The 11,882-nt window shown below is 35.0% G+C and overlaps 1 protein-coding gene across 3 annotated transcripts; it reads left to right on the top strand.

Moving 5' to 3' along the window:
- The first annotated feature begins 1,074 nt into the window (after nt 1-1,074).
- LOC127806139 (sinalpyl alcohol oxidase Nec3-like) lies at nt 1,075-10,578 on the top strand. Of its 3 annotated transcripts, XM_052343214.1 has the most exons (5): nt 7,088-7,113; nt 7,604-7,716; nt 8,522-9,181; nt 9,462-10,305; nt 10,372-10,578. In XM_052343214.1, exons 1-5 carry the CDS (start codon nt 7,103-7,105, stop codon nt 10,409-10,411), a joined length of 1,668 nt encoding a protein of 555 aa, XP_052199174.1. In that variant the 5' UTR covers nt 7,088-7,102; the 3' UTR covers nt 10,412-10,578. The 3 variants fall into 3 exon arrangements, with proteins under 3 accessions (XP_052199177.1, XP_052199176.1, XP_052199174.1); XM_052343217.1 differs by lacking the exons at nt 7,088-7,113; nt 7,604-7,716 and adding an exon at nt 1,075-1,456; XM_052343216.1 differs by lacking the exons at nt 7,088-7,113; nt 7,604-7,716; nt 8,522-9,181; nt 9,462-10,305; nt 10,372-10,578 and adding exons at nt 1,154-1,456; nt 2,611-3,270; nt 3,554-4,397; nt 4,466-4,798.
- The last annotated feature ends 1,304 nt before the right edge of the window (nt 10,579-11,882 follow it).

Below are 11,882 nucleotides of genomic sequence, written 5' to 3'. Positions count from 1 at the left end.
TAAATATATTATTATTTGTAATTTTAATCTGCTAGTTTTTATTTATTTCTTTTTTGTTGTTGGTTATTGTTATTCATGAACTCTTTTATTTCTAGACTTTTATGCGCTATTGCTATACTAAATTGTCGATGTAATCTCATTTGATGAGATAATTTATGAATTATTTTGTTCTATTTTTACTTCAAGATTTGAAACATTAATTAATGGAGTTATGAGTTTATTTTAATTACCAAATTTGTTTATAATTTCATATTTTGCGAAAATGTTTAGAAGTTAAATGTTAATTGGATAGAACTGAAACCGGTCCGATACGACAGATTAATTATGGTTTAATTTTATATATATAATAGTCCGATTAGTGTTCTTATTTTTTTGAAATCATTAAAAATGGAATGGCAATTGATTTGGGCCAATCCAAATCGTTGACACCCATAGCTTGAAAGTTGAAATGGCAATTGACCTTCTGTCCTAATTCCTAGGGTATTGAAAGTTGAAAGCATTTATTTATTATCATTATGATGATATGATCATCTTTTCTTATAATAATAACTTGTAAAGAATAGAAAAAGTAGCCACTAAGAAACAATTTGATAAATTTGTTGATTCACTCCATCGTCCACGTCCAAACTTTTTGGTCACCCAAATCAGTTGGACAACTAACTAGTAAATTAATATTGTAGTTCCAATTCTTTTAGTTTTAGCTGTCCAAATCAATTTGTACACATTGTCAAATGGCCAGATATTAATTAATGTTCTTAAAGGAAATTAATTTTTAGAACATTAATTGCTTACGAATCTCATCCCAATTGCTTGTGTTACCCAAATACCTCTACCTTATCATTTTCCAGTTTCAATCCACCGCGTTGACCTTATGCAATTGCATTGCCAGAAAATATTCAATATAAGGGTAACATTGCAATATTATTATGTTAATTCTGAATACATAGATGACAATTAACGAAGATAAATTATATTTTAAATTTTAAATTTATCAAAAATCAGTACGATAAATAGAAAGACTTCTACAAAATGAACTGATATTTTCTCATTGCGAAGGCTACTAGAATTCAAGTGTCAAAGTCATAATCAAGATGTTTGCCACATCTTATTTGAATATAAAATAACAAATAAGCAGACAACTTTGGAGGGCCGGGGCCAGTGCGGTCAATTGTTTTATCCTGTTCATATCTGTGGCTCCTCATCTTCTTTTGTGTGCAGATGTATCTATAAATAGAGCCACGCGCATGCAGATTAGGGAGATTATACACAAACTGGTTTGGTTCCTCTAAACAGAGTAGTACTAATCTTACACATTCATCTTTCATTCTTTAATTTGCTTTTCGAAGTTGTTGAAGAAAGATGCAGAAGCCGGCGCTTTTCGCCATCTTTTCTGTCTTCATCTTCTTCATTGTTCCTCAACCCAGAATTTCTTTGGCTTCTGAATCCCATAACCAAGGCTAGTATTCTTATCTTTTTATTTTCCTTTTTCTTGTAAGTTAATTTACCTTTCTGTCACTTTATTTTTGATTAATTAGTTAGTGCAAGATTACGCTCTTTTGCTGTATGTTAATCCTAGCACAGTTCTAGATTTATGGGTAGATAAGGAAAAGAAATGGAATGACGTTTAAGGGACAAGTTTTTACTTTTCATCTGGATGCATTAAAGCATATTCAGAAGAAAATGATCATGATTGTAGGTTAAAACTTATTTCCTTCTTCCCGCAGTAACAAAATAGCTATATATATAGTTTTATCTCTATCTTCTGCATTCCAATTTATCAATAATTTATGTTTTTTTTGTATAGAAGAAATCAACCAAGAGGTTATATCAATTTAGTGTTTAATTCCAAAAGTTCCCAATTTGGCAAAGTTGTGTAAAATTCAATTCCTGTATCCACGTACACGATCACTGATACATTTGAAATTTTTTGAAGTTTATGTTTAATACATCATATATATTGAAGCGTACATTGCTGTCGTCACAACCAGGATTTTGCCTTTGGTAAATGAATAATTGATGATGTGACACTGGGTCACGTAAACAAAAAAGCAAGAGATGCAACTTTAATAAGATAATAAAAAATCATAATTACTGTAATTTGATTGATTGGATTCGTTTTTTTTTCTTCCAACTTGGCTTATTTTAATTCTATATATATTTTTTTAATCGATTGACATAGTCGAATCCAATCATTGTTAGCCTTTTAACTTTCATTAGGTTAAAAGGTTAAATCTATTATTTTTTTGTCTAGATGATTTTCCTTTCGTTTTTCACTTTAGTAATATTAGAATAAGTTTAATATAGATCTTAATATTTTTTATTGCTACAAAAAAAAATAATTTAATTTATTTGTATAATTAATTTTTTTGACTTTGAAATTGAGACCCATTTAATCATCCAATCTAACTTATGTTTAATTGGGGTGAGCTTTATAAATGGGCCGTTTTCAAATCTAAAATTTAAATTTAATCGTGCATGATTAGTTTGGCGTTGAGTTTATATAAAATTGACCAAATAAACTCACATGCATTGCTAATACTTAATGCTACATAAGGAGTATTTTTCTAACATCAATAAAAGTCTTATCAATTCTTATCTTGCACTCTGCAGATCAAGATTACTTGAAGTTTGTAAATGATGCAACTAAATTTCCTTCAAAACAGTACTATGATTACATAGTAGTTGGCGGAGGGGCAGTTGGTTGTCCTCTAGCTGCCACTCTATCAAAAAGCCATTCTGTTCTACTACTTGAAAGGGGTAGCTCACCATATGAAAGACCAGAAGTCTTACTCGAAGCGAATCTTATGACTAACATCTTAGAAGCAAATGACAAAGATTCACCTGCTCAAGCTTTCACATCTGAAGATGGCATTCCAAATGTAAGAGGAAGGATTCTTGGTGGGGGAACCATGTTAAATTTTGGCTTCTACTCGAGAGCCGACCCATACTTCTATGCAAAATCTGGCATCGAGTGGGACATGAAACTTGTCAACGAGTCGTATAAATGGGTTGAAGAGACTATTGTCTCCAAACCCATTCTTGGAACATGGCAATCTTCAGTGAAAGAAGCACTTCTAGAAGCAGGTAATGGCCCTGACAATGGATTTACATTTGATCACATTATAGGAACCAAGATTGGAGGATCAATCTTCGATGGGAATGGGCGACGCCATGGTGCAGTTGAGCTCTTGAACAAAGCTGTATCAAAGAACATTCGAGTGGCCATTCATGCCACAGTTGAGAGGGTGATTTTCTCCTCAAATTCGTCAGGTATTTATAAAGCATTTTTGGCAAAAAAACTATTATTTTGTATACATTAATCCCCACCGAGTTATATTTATGCATACGCACGTGTATATATATATATATATATATATTTGGTAGTTTGAGATAATTTTCTATAAAAATTTCACAAAACAATTCATTAATAAAAGTTATTTAATAAGAATGCCAAAAAACAGTTGCTTCTAAGAGAGACTATAACAACGACAAATCTAATGTTTTTCTGCTTGTGCAAGTACTAATTTTTGTTTGGTGTTATGTTTTACACAAGGCTTGTCAGCTGTTGGAGTCATCTATACTGACTCAAAGGGTAAGCTACATCGAGCCATGCTAAAACCCAAAGGAGAAGTAATTTTAAGCGCTGGAACTCTTGGTAGCCCTCAACTTTTGTTGCTAAGTGGAGTTGGTCCAAAGTCATATCTATCATCCTTGAAGATTCCCATAGTGAAGCACCATCCCTTGGTTGGCCAATTTTTAGCTGATAATCCTCGTTTTGATATTAATATATCTCCTCCATTTCAAGTAGAGGATTCTGGAATTGCAATTGCAGGAATAACAGAAGATTACTACATTGAAGCCGCGTCAGGTTCTTATCCTTTCGATTCTCCAGTAAACTTCATCCTCTTCCCAAACCCATCTCCTCCCGCGAACTTCACTGTATTATCTATTGTTCAAAAACTATCAAGGCCTCTCTCAACGGGTTCACTCCGTCTAGCGTCATCCACAAATGTGAGGGCTACCCCAAAGGTTCGCTTCAATTACTTGTCAAACCCAACAGACTTGGCAAATTGTGTGTTAGGAACAAAAAATCTTGACAGGTTAATAAACTCCAAAGCCATGGAGACGTACAAGTTTCAGGGCCAGAATGGAACTAAAGAATTTAAATTTGTTGGGCTCTCTTTGCCAGAAAACAAAACTGATGATGTAGCATTTGAAACATTTTGTCACAAAATGCTAACGTCCATGTACCACTACCATGGTGGTTGTGTGGTTGGGAAGGTCGTTGATCCTCGTTTTAGGGTTTTGGGAATTGATGCATTACGAGTTCTTGATGGATCCACCTTCACATCGACCCCAGGAACCAATCCTCAGGCTACTCTCATGATGCTCGGCCGGTAATTATCTTTCCTCCTATGTCTAACTTGTATTTTTCTCTTGTCTTAATCTGTGTGGTTTTGTGTAGGTATGTTGGCCTGAGAATGCAGGAAGAAAGAAAGCCATAATTGGGGAGAAGTTTGAATATCAACCCTCTACCACTTCAATTAGTTTCTTCATTCAATAAAGAGCTTTAAATTAGAAGTCTGAAATTAGTGTATTTGACCCACCCTCGTGACAAGCACGAGATGGTTGGCAGGTTCCGACCGTTTCATGTCCATTAATAACTGGACATTTCTTATTATTTTATATGCTAGCTCTAAAATAAGTGTATTTAATACATGTACCCTGTGATTAAATTTATTATTGGTTCTCAATTGTTTCACAGAACATTTGTAATAAAATAATCTTTTATGCTAAATGTAGGAATTTTTTTAGATGTTTTATTATTTGTTAGAGCACTTTGATGATTTTAAATATAGGTAAAAGGTTACTTTTGATATCTGAATTTACAGTTTTTTGTCAATTTCCGTTATAACCTTTTTTAATTAGTCAATTATATACAAATTCAACAGTACTAAAAAGAAAAACGAAAAGAAATTGAGGCAAATGGTTTCTGACAGAACGAGGTTAATGGTCCACCGATCCCTGCCAAGTTTGCTGCATGTAATATGATAATCCATGGACACTCTATTTTAAACAAGTGAGCTGTCAACAACAAATTAAGGGCTTATAAAAGTTTGGACAAAATAGTTGAAACATGTTTAGATTTATCAATACCACTGGAGATATCCGTGACTTGATATTTACATCTGGGAAAGAACACGATGGTGTTTTCAGTACGTGTTGCTCGCCAACAGACTGGAAGAAACTGGGCTTCAAATTTGGTAAATAGATGAACAGTTGAGGATGGCCATTTTGAGCTTGATTTAAGTTCAAACGGCTTTGAATTGGACTCAACCAGTCCACAAGGAGTACGGGGGCAAACGCATCAATGCTTTTGGTTGGGCTTATCGTTGTGCGGGAAAACGGAGGCCGAATTTCACCAAAATCCGGCCCAATGGGATGCAATTTTGCAATTTGATTCAAATCTGGTGCTTTGGCAATGATTTTTTGCAAATTGAAGCTATATGTGGTGATTTTAGAAAATTAGGAACACTGTGATGATGAAAATTGGTAAAAAAATGGAGCAAAAATACAGATTGTGTATAGTATATATTTATAAGTTTCGCAATGGCCATGCCGAGTGGTTGAGGAGCCATTTCTCTTCCATTTTTGTTTGCGTGAAGCAAAGGAGAAGGAGAGAAATCCCAATCCACCAACTTAACAAGGAGATGAGACAACAACTCTTAGAAAGAGAATCCTCATCTGAATTTGTGATCGACCGTCATTTGGGTTTGTCATTAAATCTAGATAAATTTTATTTAGGTTCCATTATGAACCCAAATTTAACACCATTTGGGCTTGCCATTGAGCCCAAATTAACACACTGGTTGCCAGTAGCCAACATACAATCACTGGTTGTCTATTTTTTTCATTTTTATTTTTTAAAACTAAAGAATAGAAAATAAAAGATAAATTAATGGTCATTTTATTTTTTGATATATCAATAAAATAGGTTATTGTTATATCTAAAATAAAATGTAGAAGTGAGTCTTACAATTACTCTAAATCTCGAGAATAGTTTTTACAATTTTTACAATAGAAATTTATTTGGTTGAATTCTATCATCACCTCAATTACTAATTTCTTCAATAATTGTCTATGTAATCCTTTATTTTCAGTAGCAGCAATTGAGTTATCCAGAGTTCCAACAATAAACAGTATATATGCCAGCAATCCCTTTCAAATTATCATTATTTTCTCCATCATATATATAAAATTCAAATAAAAAAGAAATGTATAAAATTTGATAAATTAAAACAATGAATAACATCTTAGGTCTCGAGTTTAATTTTTGTTGTTATCGTAGACTTCCTTCAATTTGTATTTGTTATAATTTTATAATTAATTTATTCTTGGAAGACAGACGTTAGCCATGTCATCATATAAAAAGTCAACGTACGTCCGCAACCCTTTTAAGTGTATATAAAGTAAATTCATTTGTACAAATATATATAGTAGTAGTAGGTAGGTTGCCAACTAATCACGTTAGCATAGCATAGTATGGTATCGCATGCAACAGGGGGCAAATGGCCATTGGCCTTCTGTCCTTGAAAGCATTTATTTATGATCATTATATATGATGATATGATCGATCTTTTCTTATAATAACTTGTAAAGAATGGAAAGAGTAGCCACTAAGAAACAATTTGATAAATTTGTTGATTCACTCCATCGTCCACGTCCAAACTTTTTGGTCACCCAAATCAGTTGGACAACTAACTAGTAAATTAATGTTTAGCTGTTTAGCTGTCCAAATCAATTGGCCGGGGAGTTGCTAGTTCAGTTCTGTTTAGCCACCAAAAGCATTTTCTATATTATAATTTATTTATTTTTTTCTTAACCGGCTAAACTCCAAACCAGTTTGATGACCCAACTACCTCAATAATTAGCAAAACAAAAAAGAAATTAATTTTAAGAACATTAATTGCGTACAAATCTCATCCTAATTGCGTGTATTACCCAACTACCTCTACCTTATTATTTTCCATCCGCCGCATTGACCTTCTGCTGCTATTGCATTGCAAGAAGATATTCAACATAAGGGTCACATTGCATTATTATGTTAATCTGGTAAGTACTATAAGTCACTATCATTTTGTCATATACAACATGATTAGCCCCATATATTGTTCTTGATCTCTTACTCATGCATGCATGGCGCATAACAAATGAAATTTTATGCAAAGGGCATTCAAACTGGAGTTTGTAGTTACTTGTTCGAATCTGATTCTTGCAACACAGTCACTTTAATAAAATATAACATGCTTAATCGACATGGGCTCGAGATTACTATATATATATTAGAAAATATATATTTTATATACAAGTAAAGAGTAAAAAGGGCACTGCCTTTTTACAAGTTGAGATTTGTACTATAAGTACTACAAATACTATTATTATGTTCATATCTCTGGCTCCTCATCTTCTCTTGTGTGCAAATGTATATATAAATAGAGCACCGCGCATGCAGATTGGGGAGATTATGCACACAAACTGGTTTGGTTCCTCTAAACAGAGTACTGATCTTACACATTAATCTTTCATTCTTTGCTTTTCGCAGTGTTGAAGAAAGAAAGATGCAGAAGCCGGCGCTTTTCGCCATCTTTTTTGTCTTCATCTTCTTCATTGTTCCTCAACCCAGAATTTCTTTGGCTTCTGAATCCCATAACCAAGGCTAGTATTCTTATCTTTTTATTTCCTTTTTCTTGTCACTTTATTATTTTTGATTAATTAGTGCAAGCTTACGCTCTTTTGCTGTATGTTAATGCTAGCACAGTTCTAGATTTATGGGTAGAGAAGGAAAAGAAATGGAATGACGTTTAAGGGACAAGTTTTTACTTTTCATCTGGATGCATTAACTCATTGAGAAGAAAATGATCATGATTGTAGGTTAAAATTTATTTCCTTCTTCCCGCGGCAACAAAATATATAGCTATATATATATATATATATATAGTTTCATCTCTATCTTCTGCATTCCAATTTATTAAGAATTTATGTTTTTTTTTTTATAGAAGAAATCAACCAAGAGGTTACATCAATTTAGTGTTTAATTCCAAAAGTTCCCAATTTGGCAAAGTCGTGTAAAATTCCATTCCCCTCTCCACGTACACGTTCACTGATACATTTGAAATTGTTTGAAGCTTATGTTTAATACATCATATTGAAGTGTACATTGCTGTCGCCAGCAACTAGGATTTTTTGAAGTTCATGTTTTTGTACAATTAATTTTTTATACTTTGAAATTGAGACCCAATTGATTGATCCAATCTAACATAAGTTTAATTGGGGTGAGCTTTATAAATGAATCCTTTCCAGATCTAAAATTTAAATTTAGTAGTGCATGATTAATTCAGCGCTGAGTTTATATAAAATTGACCAATTAAACTCAAACGTATTCCTAATATTTAATGCTCTGTAGGGAGTATTTTTCTAACATCAATAAAAGTCTTATCAATTCTTATCTTGCACTCTGCAGATCAAGATTACTTGAAGTTTGTAAATGATGCAACTAAATTTCCTTCAAAACAGTACTATGATTACATAGTAGTTGGCGGAGGGACAGTTGGTTGTCCTCTAGCTGCCACTCTATCAAAAAGCCATTCTGTTCTACTACTTGAAAGGGGCAGCTCACCATATGAAAGACCAGAAGTCTTACTCCAAGCGAATCTTTTCACTAACATCTTAGAAGCAGATGATAAAGACTCACCTGCTCAAGCTTTCACATCCGAAGATGGCATTCCAAATGTAAGAGGAAGGATTCTTGGTGGCGGAACCATGATAAATTTTGGCTTCTACTCGAGAGCCGACCCATACTTCTATGCAAAATCTGGCATCGAGTGGGACATGAAACTTGTCAATGAGTCGTATAAATGGGTTGAAGAGACTATTGTCTTCAAACCCATTCTTGGAACATGGCAATCTTCAGTGAAAGAAGCACTTCTAGAAGCAGGCAATGGCCCTGACAATGGATTTACGTTTGATCACATTATAGGAACCAAGATTGGAGGATCAATCTTCGATGGGAATGGGCGACGTCATGGTGCAGTTGAGCTTTTGAACAAGGCTGTATCAAAGAACATTCGAGTGGCCATTCATGCCACAGTTGAGAGGGTGATTTTCTCCTCAAATTCATCAGGTACTTATTTAGCACTTTTGGCAATTCACTATTATTTTGAATGCATTAATCTCCACCTAGTTATATTTAATTACACACACACACACACACACATATATATATATTTGATAATTTGAGATAATTTTCTATAAAAATTTCACAAAACAATTCATTAATACAAGCTTTTTAATAAGAATGCTAAAAAACAATTGCTTCTAAGAGAGACCATAATAACAACAAACCTAATGTCTTTTTGCTTGTACAAGCACTAATTTTTGTTTGGTGTTATGTTTTACACAAGGTTTGTCAGCTGTTGGAGTCATCTATAGTGACTCAAGGGGTATGCTACATCGAGCCATGCTAAAACCCAAAGGAGAAGTAATTTTAAGTGCTGGAACTCTTGGTAGCCCTCAACTTTTGTTGTTAAGTGGAGTTGGTCCAAAGTCATATCTATCATCCTTGAGCATTCCCATAGTGAAGCACCATCCCTTGGTTGGCCAATTTTTAGTTGATAATCCTCGTTTTGATGTTAACATTGCTCCTCCGTTTCAAGTAGGAGATTCTAAAATTTCAATTGCAGGAATAACAAAAGATTACTACATTGAAGCCGCGTCAGGTTCTTATCCTTTCGATTCTCCAGTAAGCTTCATCCTCTTCCCAAACCCATCTCCTCCCGTGAACTTCACTGTATTATCTATTGTTCAAAAACTATCAAGGCCTTTCTCAAAGGGCTCACTTCGTCTAGCATCATCCACAAATGTGAGGAGAACCCCAAAAGTTCGCTTCAATTACTTGTCAAACCCAAATGACTTGGCAAATTGTGTGTTAGGAACAAAAAATCTTGACAGGTTAATAAACTCCAAAGCCATGGAGACGTACAAGTTTCAGGGCCAAAATGGAACTAAAGAATTTAAATTTGTTGGGCTATCTTTGCCAGAAAACAAATCTGATGATGTAGCATTTGAAACATTTTGTCACAAAATGCTAACGACCATCTACCACTACCATGGTGGTTGTGTGGTTCGGAAGGTCGTTGATCCTCGGTTTAGGGTTTTGGGAATTGATGCATTACGAGTTGTTGATGGATCCACCTTCACATCCACCCCAGGAACCAATCCTCAAGCAACTCTCATGATGCTCGGCCGGTAATTATCTTTCCTCCTATATTTAACTTGTATTGTTCTTTTATCTTAAAGTGTGGTTTTGTGCAGGTATGTTGGCCTGAGAATGCAGGAAGAAAGAAAGCCATAATTGGGGAGAAGTTTGAATATCAACCCTCTACCACTTCAATTAGTTTCTTCATTCAATAAAGAGTCTCAAATTAGTGTATTTGACCCACCCTCATGACAAGGATGAGATGGTAGGTAGGTTCCGACCGTTTCATGTCCATTAATAAGTGGACATTTCTTATTATTTACTATGCTGTAAAATAAGTGTATTTAATACATGTACCGTGTGATTAAATTTATTATTGATTCTCAATTGTTTCACAAAACATTTGTAATAAAATAATCTTTTATGTTAAATGTCGGAATTTTTTAAGATGTCTTATAATTTTTTAGAGCACTTTGATGATTTTAAATATAGGTAAAAAGGTTACTTTTGATATCTGAATTTACAGTTTTTTTGTCAATTTCCAATATAAAAGCTTAGTCAATTATATACAAATTCAACTGATAATCGAACAACAGTACTAAAAAGAGAAAAAAGAAAAGAAATGGAGGCAAATGGATTCTGACAGAAAGCAAGTGAGCTGTCAACAACAAATTAAGGGCTTAGAAAAATGACAAATTCGCTAATTATTATAGCAAATATAAAAGTTTGAAGATATCTGTCTCTTGATATTTACCCCCAAGAGGAATCTTTATTTTATCGATGTTATCATTTTCTTTTTTTCTGTATCTTTGATTACTTAAACCATTGCACTTCAACTTATTCTCCCAACCTCTTCATTTTTTGAGGCAGTTCTCTTATGTCCATTTTTTAGCCTTTTCAATTATGTGAGAGAGACAAAAAGGAACAAATAATGATGCCCCTTTGAAGAGGAATTTCCACACCAGCCCATTGTTTGCTTAGGGCCAGTTACCGTCCAAGAAAGCATTCAATCCCTCTTAAGTAGGGTTGCAATCGAACCGAGCCGAACCGAACTTCCCTAAGCTCAACTCGGCTCCATAAATTTTAGAACTGGCTCGAGCTCGAGTTGAGCCTGGAAGCTGGGTTCGAGCTCGAGCTCGATAGCATTTCTTGAGCTTGATCTCAGGCGAGCCCAAGCCCGAGCTCGGCTAGGGCTCGCGTTCGGGCTCGAAATTTATCAATCAACAAAAATATACCTATATCAACCTAACCTCATAAGGCAGCGAGAGGCAGCGAGCGACGGTGATAGGCTGCGAGAGGCGGTGAAGACGGCCGCGGTGAGAGACGGTAGGGAGGGAGACGGTGAGAGGCTTCAGCTTTCTTCTCTAAAGCAGGAGACGAAAGGCAGCGAGTGGTGGTGGTAGGCTTTAGAGATGCAGCAAGAGGCGGTGAAGACGGCTGTCGCGATGAGAGACAACGGAGAGGGCGACGGCGAGAGGTTCGGCTTTCTTCTCTGAAGCCGGCGGCGAGAGGCAGCGAGCGGCGTTGTTAGGCTTCAGAGATGCAGACGGAGGCGGTGAAGAGAGCCTCTGTGAGAGACGACGGAAAAGGCGGCGACGAGAGGCTGCGGCGGTTCTCTGAAGCCGGC

The sequence above is a fragment of the Diospyros lotus genome, chromosome 7 (genome assembly GCF_014633365.1).
Source record: "Diospyros lotus cultivar Yz01 chromosome 7, ASM1463336v1, whole genome shotgun sequence".
Classification (NCBI taxonomy): domain Eukaryota; kingdom Viridiplantae; phylum Streptophyta; class Magnoliopsida; order Ericales; family Ebenaceae; genus Diospyros; species Diospyros lotus.
This window is presented reverse-complemented; position numbering and strand designations above follow the sequence as displayed.